The sequence below is a fragment of the Salvelinus alpinus genome, chromosome 30, assembly GCF_045679555.1.
Source record: "Salvelinus alpinus chromosome 30, SLU_Salpinus.1, whole genome shotgun sequence".
NCBI classification, from domain to species: Eukaryota; Metazoa; Chordata; class Actinopteri; order Salmoniformes; family Salmonidae; genus Salvelinus; species Salvelinus alpinus.
Genome location: NC_092115.1, coordinates 24,245,141 through 24,262,063, shown reverse-complemented (window position 1 = coordinate 24,262,063; position 16,923 = coordinate 24,245,141). Strand labels below are relative to the sequence as shown.

Here is a 16,923-nt window from a genome sequence, read left to right as displayed (position 1 = left end):
CTTCTCAACTTCTCCAGCTTGAGGACACTCCTCATTACACTTACAGTAGTACTTTAATGTAGAAATGCACAGCAGTGTTTTGTACTGTAGTAATCAATAGACTGTCAGTATTATTTTAAAGACATAATGCATTGCATCCATTCTGTTGGTATTTGTTTGTTCATGAAGCTTCTACGATGTAACAGAACGTGTTTTAACATCTCATGATTATGTAATACTATACCTTAAAAAATATATATACATATATATTTTTACCCAGACATAAGTATTCTTAATTGTTTAGATATTATGAATCGTTCTGTAGCATCCCAGAAGGCATTGGAAAATATAACAGAGACATAGCAGGTAGCAGGTGGTAAAACACTTTTCAAGCCGAACTGCCAAGCTGTTGAACCACAGATGACTAGTCTCAACTTTTTTTATTTGCACATGAATAAATTCAACAGATGCAAATCAGGGTAGAAGGAAAGCTTACTTTGTGTCACTGCAGGTGCAGTTTGCTACCCAACATGCAGTGCGGCCCTGCATGACCCAGTGGTTTTAGTCAATGACACCACAGCAGACAACGTTAAGCACTGGATGCTGCCAGGCAGGGTTCAGGTAAGGTGTTTGACTGATGCAAACGTTGTGATGCTTTGTTATTTACGGAACGTTATTAGCATTGGCTGATATCCCCCTTGTGTATCTTTAGAGCTTCACAAACAGGTCTGAGGCTTGCTCAAATTATTAATTTGGATGAGTAATGGACTAAAACATGTGGTTGTCTATACTTCAAATTGAGCTTTTCCTGCAAAAAAGCTATATTTGCAGCTTTATTTTACTCTATGTATTAATATTATTCAATATAAATAAGTTAGGGCACTGTTAGCCTTACTGTGAACTCTGTAATGATCAAATGTTTATTGTGATTTCTGTAAGATTGACATACAGATGGCAAGTTATGATGGTATAAAGAATCGGATGGACCAAAAAAAGTGATATGTGACATCAGGGGGTATACTATTATAAATAGGCGCCTTTCATCAAGAATCTGTGGAACACGCAATCATCATGGCGGAATGTCTAGGAATTTCAATGATGTGTCAGAGTGAAATATACTGTTGTTTTCTTAAGAAGGGCAACCTGCCCAATATCATCTCAAAGGATCGCTTTGACATGAACGTTAGTGTAAATAGCTCTATCATTTGACCCTGTATTGCCCTCAAACTCAACTCTGGACCTCAAAGCTGTTCTGCTGCATTTTTTCATTGTTCTAAATCAGGGACTGATTTAGACCTGGGATACCAGGTGTGTACAATTAATTATCAGGTAGAACATAAAACCAGCAGGCTCCGGACCTCGTAGGGTAAGAATTGAGAACCCCTGCTCTATTGGGTGGCCCTTCACTGAGCCAGCAGACTTAACTGCCTTCCAAATAGTTTGGAACTGATTTTGATAACTTGAGCTGTATTACTGGCATGTCATCTTGATCCAAGGCATTATGACTGTATCCCTTAACCAGACGACTTTTGGGACACAAAGGAGTATCCTGTTACTCCTACAGTCTTTGTCAGTCAATCAATATGATTAGTACGCTGTCATTCCAATTAAGGTAGAAAGAAAATGCCACAGACCATTATGAGAACTCAAGATGACAGTGCCATTTTGGCTAGATCACTTCATAACACCAAATATGGGCTTGTTGACTAAATGTTTTTGGTTTGGTGGGAGCAGTAGTGTAAAGTTGGAGCTGGATTTAAAGTTAGAAATCTTTATCAAGTGTAGTCATTGACATTTTGTATCACCAAAAAGAAAGTCCTGTGTACAGACATACTATTTCCTGTAAGCCTAGTTTAACTGAAATCGGTTTAGATCTATAGAGCTTGATGTTGATACTGATGACTAGTTACAACGTCTCAATCAATGTTACATTACAGGACATCGTCTGCACAGGAATGATGAGATGGCATCCTGACCCCAAACTCCTACAATGTATCCAGTCATGTGAGGTGAGTGTTCTATCATAGGCAAAATTGCCACCAGGGATGTGCCCCCCAATATTCAGAACAGTTCAATTACCCCCCCCCCCCCACCCCTAATAATTTCTTTAACTTCTTATGGGCAGGTGGGACGCCAACATCCGGTGAAATTGCAGAGCGCGAAATTCAAACTACAGAATTATAAATATTTAACTTTCATAAAATCACAAGTATAATACATCAAAATAAAGCTTAACGTCTTGTTAATCCAGCCGCTGTGTCAGATTTCAAAAAGACTTTACGGCGAAAGCACATCATGCGATTATCTGAGGACAGCGCCCCGCATACAAAGCATGAAAAACATATTTCAACCAGGCAGGTGTGCCACGAAAGTTAGAAATAACAATATAATAAATGCCTTACCTTTGAAGATCTTCTTCTGTTGGCACTCCAAAAGGTCCCAGATACATCACAAATGGTCCTTATGTTCGATAATGTCCTTCTTTACATCCATAAAAACTCAGTTTAGCTGGCGCGCTTCAGTCAATAATCCACCCAGTTTCCCTCCATCAAAATGCATACAAAATGAATCCCAAACGTTACTAATAAACTTTTCCAAACAAGTCAAACAACGTTTATAATCAAACCTTAGCTACCCTAATACGTAAATAAACGATAAAATGTAAGACGGAGAATCGTTATTGTCTTTACCGGAGAAAAAACACGCTCTCTTCCACGCGCTTGGAAACACTACAGCCAAAATGGGGGCCATCTAGAAAAACTACAATTTCTGGCTAATTTTTCCAAAAATCAGCATGAAACTCTTTCTAAAGACTTTTGACATCTAGTGGAAGCCCTGGGAACTGCAATCTGGGAGGATTTTGCCTTATAATAAAAGTCATAGCCATTAAAAACAGTTGTAGGCTGAACATTTGTTTTTTTGGGATGGTTTGTCCTCGGGGTTTTGCCTGCCATATCAGTTCTGTTATACTCACAGACATAATTTTAACAGTTTTAGAAACTTTAGTGTTTTCTTTCCAAATCTACAAATTATTTGCATATCCTATATGCCTAGCTTCTGGGCCTGAGTAACAGGCAGTTTACTTTGGGCACGCTTTTCATCCGGATGTGAAAATACTGCCTCCTACCCAAGAGAGGTTAAAATAAACAAATAAAACTGTTTTGGTTGGGGTGCCCCAGCCAAAACACGCCATATAGCACATAGCATATGAACACATCATAATCAATGGCAAAATGTGTAGTATTGCAGGAAATTTGCTTTAACAATCAACTTTGGGCACGAACAACGGTCCAACTCCTCCCCTTTCTAAACGTGGTATGAGTTTGATGGTTCATCGATGTGTCTTTCTGGTCATGTGCGACGTGACCGACGTAGCTAGTTCATCAGCTAAGCTAGCCACTTGTAGCTAGCCAGTAACTCCTCCAGTATGTGTTGATGTCATTTTGGATGGAAGCTGTAGAGATTGGTAAGAAATGGCACTCCTGTAGCCAAATATCTTGTCAATAATATACTTTTTTTTAAGCATTAAATGACCTGTTATTATTGTGCATTGATCAATTATACAGTTTAAAGCCGTTATTTTTGCCGAAAGTCGACTTGTAAAGTAACTGTCCAGTGTTTCCAGATTTCTATTAAATATGACCTATAATTAATTACAATATGAGTGAAATAGTTTTCCTTCCAAAATGTTTTAAATAAGTATGTTAAAAAGCAGCTTTTCTGTGTTGGATTGGTGTGGGCGTACCCCAACAACAGAATGGTGTGGGCGTATACCTGTCATTAAAAATATTCATGCAAGTAGACCGCTCATCTGTTATCAGGAAATAGCAAGCATTTTTGAAACGGTCTGTTTGAGATACAAGTTTGAGTTGTTGTTTTTTTAAGTGTTTTTTTTCTTCTCCGATTTATGCTTTGGCCACAAATATGAGTATAGGATTAGTCAACAACATTATTTGGGTATGAGTTAATAGAATATTAACTTTTAACCTCTAACGAGTCACAAACCCGGATCCGGGATCCCCCCCATCAAAAAAGCTGACTAGCATAGCCTAGCCTAAAGCCACAGGGATATCATATAATAAAATGTTCATGAAATCACAAGTCCAAGACACCAAATGAAAGATACACATCTTGTGAATCCAGCCATCATTTCTGATTTTTAAAATGTTTTACAGGGAAGACACAATATGTATTTCTATTAGCTAACCACCATAGCAAAAGACACAACTTTTTTTTCCCACCATTTTTTTCCTGCATAGGTAGCTATCACAAATTCGACCAAATAAAGATATAAATAGTCACTAACCAAGAAACAACTTCATCAGATGACAGTCTGATAACATATTTATTGTATAGCATATGTTTTGTTCGGAAAATGTACATATTTCAGGTATAAATCATAGTTTTACATTGCAGCCACCGTCACAACTCTCACCAAAGCAACTAGAATAACTACAGAGAGCAAACGTGAATTACCTAAATACTCATCATAAAACATTTATGAAAAATACACAGCGTACAGCAAATGAAAGACAAAGATCTTGTGAATCCAGCCAATATTTCAGATTCTTTAAGTGTTTTACAGCGAAAACACAATTTAGCATTATATTAGCTGACTACAATAGCCAACCACACAACAGCATTGATTCAAGCCAACAGTAGTGATAACGAATAAACCAGCAAAAGATATTAATTTTTTCGCTAACCTTCTCAAACTTCTTCAGATGACAGTCCTATAACATCATATTACACAATACATATATTGTTTGTTCGAAAATGTGCATATTTAGCGGCACAAATCGTGGTCATACAATGAGAATAGTAGCCAAGCTGCCAACAAAATGTCGGGAGAAATCTTGGGAGAGGCACCTAATCTAATCAATAACTAATCATAAACTTGACAAAAAAATACAGGTTGGACCGCAAATGAAAGATACATTAGTTCTTAATGCAACCACTGTGTTAGATTTTTAAAATTAACGTTACTACGACATACAGCGTGCGCTAAAGCGAGACCGCACCGAAATTAATGGCCGAATAATAGTTTTACATTTTTCAACAGAACAACGAATTAACATCATAAATAGTTCTTACTTTTTGATGAGCTTCCATCAGAATCTTGTGCAAGTGGTCCTTTGTCCAGAATCATCGTTGCTCGGTTGTAGATTGCCGTCTTCAACTTAGGAATTAGCAGCAAACATTAGCCATGTGGTGAAGACGTGTCCAACTCACCATAACGCAGGACAAAGAAATATCCGAAAATCGCAATATACTGATATAAACTGATATAACTCGGTTTAAAATAACTACATTATGATGTCTTTAACACCTATATCGAATAAAATCAGAGCCGGATATATCTAAGGCCTATAACGAGAGCTTTTCAGAATGCCATCCTGAGGTCCTCCTCTGCGCCATGACGAACGTTGAAAAGAGTGCACCTCCGGTTCCATGAGCCTTTATATGGCCTCAGATCTGCCTAGCAACACAATTCCAATTCTCACTTGCTTACTGACATCTAGGGGAAATCGTATGCAGTGCATGTCGACTCATAGATCACATGCAATTTAATAAACTGACCCTGGAACAGAGCATCGATTTCAGATTTCTCACTTCCTGACAGGAAGTTAGCTGCAACTTGAGTTCTGTTTTACTCACAGATATAATTCAAACGGTTTTAGAAACTAGAGAGTGTTTTCTATCCAATAGTAATAATAATATGCATATTGTACGAGCAAGAATTGAGTACGAGGCAGTTTAATTTGGGAACGAATTTTTACAAAGTCGAAATGGCGCCCCCCTATTTACAAGAAGTTTTAAAATTTAGATTTTCACTGGACACTTACTTTAAAACCCCACCATTTTCTCTCTTCCTCATTACAAAATGTGTAGAGTAGCGAAAAATGAGCGTTAAAACGGCTAAATGTTCTCTCCCCAAAAAATTGTAGAATAGTATTATAAAACTGCAAATCTTTTATTTAAATTTTTGAGGGAGATTGGGGGGCCTTCCACTTATCCTTCCACTTGTACGGTGTTTTCAAACCCATCCATATACCCCACAAAATACCCCTTAAGAGAGGCATAATAAGTCAGGTCAAACTGTGTAGAATTGCAGGAAATGTATATTAAAATGTCAACAACAACATAAATACACCCGGGTTTCCCGTCTGCTATTTATCCCTTGTGTTCTATACAGCATAGTGCCTGCCAGATAGGGTTCATATACTATACTATCGTTCAAAAATGTTGAGAGTTTTCTCTAGCCTCCCTGGAGTGCCAGATGGGTGGGGTTTGCAGTTTTGGGACTACTTTATTGGTCCATTATGACAAACAAGCACATATCAATTATTTGTAATGATTTCCAATAGTATTTGAACCCAGGTCTGGTGCCTGCTACAGTATTATACTGTACCAACATGATTAAAGATTAGACATGTCAAATCAAATCAAATGTATTTATATAGCCCTTCTTACATCAGCTGATATCCCAAAGTGCTGTACAGAAACCCAGCCTAAAACCCCCAAACAGCAAACAATACAGGTGTAGAAGCACGGTGGCTAGGAAAAACTCCCTAGAAAGGCCAAAACCTAGGAAGAAACCTAGAGAGGAACCAGGCTATGAGGGGTGGCCAGTCCTCTTCTGGCTGTGCCGGGTGGAGATTATAACAGACATGGCCAAGATGTTCAAATGTTCATAAATTACCAGCATGGTCAAATAATAATAATCACAGTAGTTGTCGAGGGTGCAACAGGTCAGCACCTGTTGAGTAAATGTCAGTTGGCTTTTCATAGCCGATCATTGAGAGTATCTCTACCGCTCCTGCTGTCTCTAGAGAGTTGAAAACAGCAGGTCTGGGACAGGTAGCACATGTAATATATTTTGCCAATCTACGCTGCTCTGTTCTATCGCTACAGTCTGTTTTATCTCTCTATTGTGTTCGTCTTCAAAATGGAGACCCGAGCAATACATGCTTTGAAAAAGTATTTTCTTACCTGATCATAATCACCCCTAACATCAAAACAATGGTGTTTTCTTTAAAGTAGCCTAAGCTTGATCTCAGAAAATATTATTTGAACAGACTTGCTCTACATTTATTGCAGAAAAAGGGATAACATGTTATACTTTAAAAAGTAAATTAAACCATGGCAATATATAGACTCTTCATATTATCATACTGTACATACTCCTACCTCAACCGAGAATATTACCACCAAGACCCACATTCAATTAATTGCAGATATAGCAAACAACATTGTGGGTTCACTGAGAATGTTTATGCTGTATTCTAAGGGAAGGTGTGGTTTTACGTCAAAATCCATTGTCCACGAGAGGAACAGCTTGTGGGTTTAAACATGGTTAACTCATCAGATTTACATTTAGATTTTGATTTACAATTTGGTCACTTAGCAGACACTTATCCAGAGTGACTTACAGAATGCATTCAACTAAGGTAGGTAAGACAAGCACATATCACAGTCATTGAAAGTAAAAACATTCCTCAATTAAGCAGTAAATTAACCCTAGTGCAGTTCCTTCACCTACAGGGGAATGAAATGGGCCCCAAGTGTGCTCCAACTATGGCAAGGTTCACTGCAAACTATGAACCTCTCTCGCTCTACCTTGTTAAGGCTTTATTTGTTGAAATACTGATCACTGGCGACAAAGCGTAATTTCTGAGGCTGACGGTGTTCCATTTCTCTCTCATCGTTTCCTTAGATTTTGTCTATTTTCAGGGATCAAATTCAAAGGCAGGCTTATTTTGATATATTTGTCCATTAATTTATTAGCTGTCATAGTACACTATTATTATACAGAACCTTTTTATTCAGAATCCACCAGACTTTAGTGTAAACTGGAACTATCTATGGAACACATTAACTGTTCATGTCTCATGGTATTAAAATATTTAATCTACCTGCCAACAATTTTTTCCTTCAATCTTCAGTTGCTTATAACCAGATACTCCATGACAACATTGTAAATTATACCACTCCACATGTGTTACAAATGCTCCCTGACAGATCTCATCCAGATGCTCCTTTTCAAAATAGGATGATGAGGTCAGTTAAAGGAATACTTCAGTGCTTGTGGAAACCATTTTTATGTCTCTGCGTGCAGTTTGAAGGAAGTTGCTAACTAGTATTAGCGCAATTGCTAACTAGCGTTAGCGCAATGACTGGAAGTCTATGGTAACTGCTAACATGCTAGTACAGTAGATACAATACACTTCCAGTCATTGCACTAACTCTAGTTGACATTGGCTCACAAAACGACCTTCATACTGGATGCAGAGACATAAAAATGGTATCCATGAGTTCTTCTGACTCCCGAAGTATCCCTTTAAGGCATCATAGACTTTACCACAAGTAGACCTTCATTATCTAGGCCAACATAATCGTGGTGCACAAAATGCATAAATCTCAATAGCAAAACAGTTGATCAGAAGAATACTCAAATGGTATTTTCCTTTCAAGAAATAAACAAGCAAAGGCTGAATGGACAGTAGAGAGCAGAGAGACAACTGAATAATGTAATGAGGGTGTGTCGAGACTAGCCAATCAGCCCTTCAAAAACAAACTATTTAGCCTACCCCATGTGCTCTACATGTAGACAGCCAGTATAAACTGTTCCCACATATTTATACTTTTGTATACTTTTTAGACAGTAGTTCTGAAATACCTGAAAATTGCATACTACGGCACATACAGTGCCTTCGGAAAGTATTCAGACCCCTTGACTTTTTCCACGTTCTGTTAGGTTACAGCCTTATTCTAAAATTGATTCAATAGTTTTTTGGGATCATAAATCTACACACAATACCCCATAATAACAAAGCAAAAACGTTTTTTTATAAATGTAAAAAAAAAAATTTACTCAGTAGTTTGTTGAAGCACCTTTGGCAACAATTACAGCCCTGAGTCTTTTTGGGCACGACACTACAAGCTTGGCACACCTGTATTTGGGGAGTTTCTCCTATTCTTCTCTGCAGATCCTCTCAAGCTCTGTCAGGTTGGATGGGGAGCAGTTTTTTTATGGGGAAGATTTTATTATTTAACTAGGCAAGTTAGTTAAGAACAAATTCTTATTTTCAATGACGGCCTAGGAACAGTGAAACAGAAAATAAGAACTTGTTCAGGGGCAGAACGACAGATTTCAACCTAGTCAGCTCGGGGATTCAATCTTGCAACCTTCCGGTTACTAGGCCAATGCTCTAACCACCAGGCTATCTGCCGCCCCGATTTTAGAATAAGGCTGTAACGTCGCAAAATGTGGAAAAAGTCAAGAGATCTGAATACTTTCCGAAGGCATTGTACAGTATGTGCAGATATGTGCACCGTCATTGCTCTCTCTCGCTCTGCTGTGGGTGCATGATGTACCACTTGCTAACTGTCATTCATATGGCGAGGGGATGAAGCTCACTGGTAGAACTCAAATTGCTATAGGGCTGGCCCTTGTGGGGGGAAATGTAGGGAAAATGGCACAGCACAGCTTCAAGAAAAACAATCACTTTCAAACAAGGGATTTTGTGGCTAATTGAGGTAAGATAGTAACTCTGCTCATAGATGACAGATGTATGAACTACACATTCACACATCCAGCCCAAAGCAGGAGGTTTAAAAAATATTTAGTAGTCACCAAAGTTCAAGAATATGTCTTTAAATAGTCAAATTTTACAATACCTTAAATAGTAACTGTACCTGCAAGTTTAACATTTGCCAGACACACATTAATGTTTCAGGTTTGTTTTGAACCGCTAAACATGACTTTACATTTGAAAAGGAATTTAGAGGAGAACATAATTAGTGAGCGAGCTCTGAGGAAGTCCCAATCAGGAAGCGGTAATGTGGGCCCTTGAGCAAGGCAGTTAACCCCCAACAGCAACTGCTCCCCGGGCGACATGGACGTCGATTAAGGCAGCCCCCCGCACCTCTCTGATTCAGAGAGGTTGGGTTAAATGTTGAAGACACATTTCTGTTGAATGCATTTAGTTGTGCAACTGACTAGTTATCCCCTTTCCTTTCCCAAAACATTAAAAGTTGTTGCTATGGAGTTTATTTAGTTTGTTGTATCTTTCACTTAGTTTAATGCTAAGTCAGTCGGCTCTCTCTCCGAGCGTAACCCCTTCCTTCACTCCAACAGGATGTTTAGGTTTAATCTATAACCATGTGTGGCTTTTAAGTTGTAAGATTGTTTTCATGGCATGAAGAGATAATGTTTATGAGGAATCTACACCCTTGGTGTCGCTAATGATAAACTTAGTCCACATTTATTTTGGTATTGTCGAATTACTGAGTCATCCTGGACACAGTTGCATTGTGTTCATTTATGTTTCTTCAAAATGCTTTTGTCTTAATGGAAACAGCTGTGTTGTGTTTATGTTTCTTGAGAAATATATTTGTATGAATAACAATAACAAAGGGGTTCATTTAAAGTAAATTCTGGATTCTTTAAATACCAATTTAGATGACGCAAGTTAAAAAATGCAATGGACTAGAATCCCTAAGAACCCCTCTTAGACAGAAGCCAGGAAAATAAGTAAACAGCCAGGTTGTCTATCTGATTTTGGAGATATTTATTCGCTGTTGTAACTCAAACAGCTCAGCAAGCTATCAAAGGGATGAGTTGTCCCTCAGATAGCACACTGTATGGCATCTAGTTTACTGTAGGAATTACAGTGTACTAGAACAATGGATTTTTCAAAGAGAAAACACCAAGGTTCTGGGGAAAAGCCGGCCTCCCCTCCAAAGTCTGCTGGTGCAGACACGGCATCATAAACACCTTTGAACTTGGTACATTACACTGACACCGTAATAGAGCAGACATCAGAGTTCCAAGTATGTTCTAAGAGGCGGTACTATTCAATTTACTGACAGTTTACACAGGGTAGTTAGAAGTCGGGAGGTCTCTCTCTACCTTATTTCCCAGATTCCTGGAGCACTCCGTGGAAGTCTGATCCATCAGTCTTATCTATGACCCCTTATCACCTTTTAAATTACATTAATGGCACCTTTATCAAATAAAAAACACGATGACTCACAAGTGGAAAAGTCATGCCTCTTTCCAAATTGAGGACATTTGGGTGATAAGAAAGGTGTGGGGAAATTGTTGATAGAAATGGGCATTTGGACGAGTCAAGAGTGTCAACTTTGATTTTTTTTAATGGAAAGCATGGGTGTTCATACTGTTGATGTTACAGTATTTTTATTGTCTTGCTTTATACTGAAAGGGGTCAAGTACTGATGTTAGATCATGTTTAGAAGTTGTTACATTATGTAACATACAATTAAAGTCGGAAGTTTACATACACTTAGGTTGGAGTCATTAAAACTCGTTTTTCAACCACTCCACACATTTCTTGTTAACAAATTATAGTTTTGGCAAGTCGGTTAGGACATCTACTTTGTGCATGACACAGGTAATCTTTCCAACAATTGTTTACAGACAGATTATTTCACTTATAACCCCCTGTATCACAATTCCAGTGGGTCAGAAGTTTACATAAACTAAGTTGACTGTGCCTTTAAACAGCTTGGAAAATCCAGAAAATGATGTCATGGCTGTAGAACCTTCTGATAGGCTAATTGACATAATTTGAGTCAATTGGAGGTGTACCTGTGGATGTATTTCGAGGCCTACCTTCAAACTCAGTGCCTCTTTGCTTGACGTCATGGAAAAATGAAAAGAAATCAGCCAAGACCTCAGAAAAAGAATGTAGACCTCCACAAGTCTGGTTCATCCTTGGGGGCAATTTCCAAACGCCTGAAGGTACAATGTTCATCTATACAAACAATAGTATGCAAGTATAAACACCATGGGACTACGCAGCCGTCATACCGCTCAGGAAAGAGACGCGTTCTGTCTCCTAGAGATGAATGTACTTTGATGCGAAAAGTGCAAATCAATCCCAGAACAACAGCAAAGGCCCTTGTGAAGATGCTGGAGGAAACAGATACAAAAGCATCTATATCCACAGTAAAATGAGTCCTATATCGACATGAGGAATGGGACAAAATTCACCCAACTTATTGTGGGAAGCTTGTGGAAGGCTACCCAAAACGTTTGACCCAAGTTAAACAATTTAAAGGCAATTCTACCAAACACTAATTGAGTGTATGTAAACTTCTGACCCACTGGGAATGCGATGAAAGAAATAAAAGCTGAAATAAATCATTCTTTCTACTATTATTCTGACATTTCACATTCTTAAAATAAAGTGGTGATCTTAACTGACCTAAGACAGGGAAATTTTACTAGGATTACATGTCAGGAATTGTGAAAAACTGAGTTTAAATGTATTTGGCTAAGGTGTATGTAAACTTCCGACTTCAACTGTACGTGTTGCAAAACAACAGCTTTATGTTAGGCACCATAGTAGAAATATATGAAGACCACAGTATTGTATTACAAATGCACCTGAAACCAATATGGTCCATGAGCCAGTTTAAAAGCCTATTTGTCTTACAAAGGGAGTATCAACAAATTTTGCCAAAGAGTCTGTTTTAATTACCGGCCAAATTATTTTGTAAAAAACAAAACAATTAAATAGATTTATTTACGGCTTGGCAGCTTCGAAAGGCAAGGGAAATTGTTTTGGAGTGGGGGCTAGCTTTGAGCAGGGGAGAAAGTCTGCAGAAATCTCCCCAGCAGCTGCCATTCTACTGTGATGTGGATTCAGGTACAACCTGGAGTGTTTGAAATGACTCCATCGGCCCGGGGAAAGCCAACAGTATCTTTGGCAGTCACCTCTTATTTTCTTATTTTTGGCACAGCAACTTTAAGGTTAAGTTAAAAAACGTTAAAGGCTTTCATTATGACGCATTTAAGATTTTTATGTAACATAAATTTGACAATTGCGTGCCATTGCCGAGTTAGACAGAACTCCCCAAAGTTCTGCAAAAATGGTTAAACGCAGTACCCTATTCCTGTCTCACGTGCAAAATACTGAATCACAGCTCTGAGAGGTCAGGGATCAGCTCTTTACTAGGTGTTAATTAATTACATGAAAAGGCAATGGTATCCACTATTGGCGCTTCCCAATGTGGGTTTGATTGAATTCTGTTGATGTTGATGCCTGTAAGTAGGAAGTTGCCTTGTTTTTGATGATGTCATCTTTTGGATGCTACCTTTAATAAGAGTTTCCTTTTTTCCAGCCCTTTGGGGGAGATGGTTGGTGTGACACCATCAACAACAGGGCCTACTGCGAGTATGATGGAGGGGACTGCTGTCCATCCACACTCTCAACCAGAAAGGTAAATTAACCCATTTTTTCTATACTTAATTTTACATTGACATTTTAGGCATTTAGCAGATGCTCTTATCCAAAGTGACTTACACTTAGTGCATTTATCTTAAGATAACTAGGTGGGACAACCACATATCACAGGCCTAGAAAGTATAATTTCCTCAATATCGTAGCTGTCAGTAGAATCAGAGCTAGAAGGGGAGGGAGGTCAAGTGCAAGTGCTGGTTAAGTTTTTTTTGGTGAGGAGGATTATTTAAGATACTGTTTGAAGAGGTAGGGTTTCAGATGTTTTCGGAAGATGGGCAGGGACTCTCACTTCCATGTGAGAGTCAGTCTACTGCGGTGGGAATGTTTTTCTCCCACATACCTGCTATTTTGCTTACTGTATAATCATGGTGCCTATTCATTCCTGGGAGTGCTGCAGCCAGCTAACTGGAGGTCATTAGTCTCTATCATGTCTGTAGCTATGACTCATGGCGGTAGCACAGCTATTCCCGGTTCCCCCTTGAATGAGTAAGCACAGCAACGGAGTGCGTGTCATAAATACATCAGCAGCTAAATAGTATTTTATGAGGGGAAGGCTTAGTGTCCGTGGTCTTCTGCAACTCTAAAACACCAGTTAAACTATAAGGCTCTGAGTAAGTGAAATAAAACGTAAGCGACAGCATCCTGCCACTGTGGGTCCAGCGGAACTGTGGAGCAGTGGTGTTTATGCAGCCCATGGAAATGCTTCTGGTCTTAAAGGCACTTCTCTGATTTGCCACTTTGATTTGTAGAGTCTGGTTTTGGGTCCAAAGGTCCAAGCTAGCAGCAGAAGACTTGGATAGTAGACTAGGAAGATGATTCAGTCCACTCGCTTCCAGTTGAAGGAGAGACGTGTAATGAGCCTCGATGTGCTCTACATGTTTGTACAGTGCAATCCATTCATTCAATTAATGAGTTATCTAAAACCCATTTTATTCAATTTTCAAAGCAGTTTTGTGAAGTCATGATAAACATTGGTTAGCAACTACTCAGAAGTACATACAAAACAGTCCAAGATTTGGCTTTTGTTTGACGCAAGCAGGAAAAACATCCAGCCCCTGTTGTCCAAAGGTTGTTAGAACAAAGCAAAAGCAGCAGAGTATAGTTTTGTCCCAAATGACACCCTCTTCCCTACATAGTGCACTATATCATTTGGCTCACCACTGCCTCCATCAATGAACCAACATAGGGCTTAGGAAACACTTTGTTGCCAAACAAACACACGTTTAATGGGAGAGAGCAGTCTCTGATCTGTGTTTCTCTTCTTAACCTTCTGGAACAGTTGCTAAGTCTTCAATAAAACTATTACCTCCATTAAACATCAATGAAATCAATGCTAGGCTAGCCTCAGCATTTAGCTAGCCTCTCATGTTTACATTTCTTGCAACAGACTGCTAGGCAGGGCATCTGGGTTTATTTTGCAACCTGTGGTGATGGCTTGCTTCCTAGACAAGACCTGGCAACCCCTGTTGTTGATTCTTAACATGTGTTCATCCGTTCACCTCTGTGGTGTATTCCCTCCCCCGATATTCAAGGTTTCTCACCGTTGAGTCCATGGTGAACCATTTGACATCACTCCCTTCATTTATCTCTCTGGAGACATTTGTTTCTCTTTAAAATTGTGAAGAAATAAAACATGTGTAGAGCTCACACATATAATACTATGCAAACTATTGGATAGGTAGGATAAACAACTGGCTGCTTATGGGCATAGTTTGAAGTTTATTGCATTGTTAAATGTATGCAATTACATTGTGTATGTATTAGTTAAGTTGGGGAAATGACCTCTGGTTGTGGTTTTATTGCCTCTTGAGATTTGTTTGTTTCTAATCTCCTGGTTACTTGACTGATTGACAGGTCATTCCGTTTGGTGCCAACTGTGATCAGGATGAATGCACTTGCCGTGATCCAAACGCCGAGGAGAACAAGAGTAAAGCCAAATACTTGGAAGCAGGACTGTTATGAACGATGGATCGTTATGTGTGAACAGGGCCAAGGCTGGCTCACAATGAAACAACACCAGATGAACTTCACCCCTGGACATGATATATTTCCATTTTGTTTTCCTATTAGGGAGCAATGAAGGTAATCTCTTCTTAGACAAAAAATAAAAACTGTTTTAATATTGTAGCTTTTAGGATTACAACACAATAACTAATCTGTAAAGACGACTAACTTGTATAGAATAATATATTTGGGCAATCTCTAATTTAGTAGATGTGGTTATGGAAGACTACAGTATTATAACATCATATCACATAATACATATTTATGCATATCATAGGTACCTAACTTAACACCTTCTGCTAAGAGAGTTGTTGTTAGATGTAGCAGTTCTCAATATTCCATGCAGATATTGTGTAATCCTGTTCTGTGTGATATTATACTGTACTTTACACTTGATGTTGAATAAACCGTAATAAACACTGATTCTATCTCACTGTTTCTGGATCTCCACACCCCTCTGAAAATAAGGGGGACACATACTATATGCATCTCAAATGAAATGTTATTTGTCACATGCTCCGTAAACAACAGGTGTAGACTAACAGTGAAATGCTTACTCACGGGTCCTTTTCCAACAAGATAAATGTAAAGATAAAAAAAAATTTCTTTTTATTGTAACACGAGGAATAAATACACAGTGAATAACGAATAAGAGTAACGAGTAAAAAATGACATGGCTATATAATTGAGGTAGCTATGTAGAGTTGAAGTCGGAAGTTTACATACACTTAGGTTGGAGTCATTAAAACAAATTTTTCAACCACTCCACAAATTTCTTGTTAACAAACTATAGTTTTGGCAAGTCGAATAGGACATCTACTTTGTGCATGACACAAGTCGTTTTTCCAACAATTGTTTACAGACAGATTATTTCACTTATAATTCGCTGTATCACAATTCCAGTGGGTCAGAAGTTTATATACACTAAGTTGACTGTGCCTTTAAACAGCTTGGAAAATTCCAGAAAATGATGTCATGGCTTGAGAAGCTTCTGATAGGCTAATTGGCATCATTTGAGTCAATTGGAGGTGTACCTGTGGATGTATTTCAAGGCCTACCTTCAAACTCAGTGCCTCTTTGCTTGACATCATGGGAAAATTAAAAGAAATCAGCCAAGACCTCAGAAAAAAATTGTAGACCTCCACAAGTCTGGTTCATCCTTGGGAGCAATTTCCAAACGCCTGAAGGTACCACATTCATCTGTACAAACAATAGTACGCAAGTAAACACCATGGGCCCACGCAGCCGTCATACCGCTCAGGAAAGAGATGAATGTACTTTGGTGCGAAAGTGCAAATCAATCCCAGAACAACAGCAAAGGACCCTGTGAAGATGCTGGAGGAAACAGGTACAAAAGTATATATATCCACAGTAAAACGAGTCCTATATCGACATAACCTGAAAGGCTGCTCAGCAAGGAAGATGCCACTGCTCCAAAACCCCAATAAAAAGGCCAGACTATGGTTTGCAACTGCACATGGGGACAAAAATCATACTTTTTGGATTGACGTCCTCTGGTCTAATGAAACAAAAATAGAACTGTTTGGCCATAATAACCATTGTTATGTTTGAAGGATAACGGGGGAGGCTTGCAAGCCGAAGAACACCATTCCAACCGTGAAGCACGGGGTGGAGAAATCATGTTGTGGGGGTGCTTTGCTGCAGGAGG

General features: G+C 38.8%; 1 protein-coding gene across 1 annotated transcript in view; it reads left to right on the top strand.

Moving 5' to 3' along the window:
• Positions 1 to 15,677, top strand: part of pappa2 (pappalysin 2) — a 63,613-nt gene extending 47,936 nt beyond the window's left edge. Inside the window, exons 20-23 of the mRNA XM_071376399.1 lie at positions 491 to 600; positions 1,917 to 1,988; positions 13,132 to 13,230; positions 15,105 to 15,677. Of these exons, the coding sequence (XP_071232500.1) occupies positions 491 to 600; positions 1,917 to 1,988; positions 13,132 to 13,230; positions 15,105 to 15,212 (389 nt within the window). The 3' untranslated portion in view covers positions 15,213 to 15,677. The remainder of the gene's footprint in view (positions 1 to 490; positions 601 to 1,916; positions 1,989 to 13,131; positions 13,231 to 15,104) is intronic.
• The last annotated feature ends 1,246 nt before the right edge of the window (positions 15,678 to 16,923 follow it).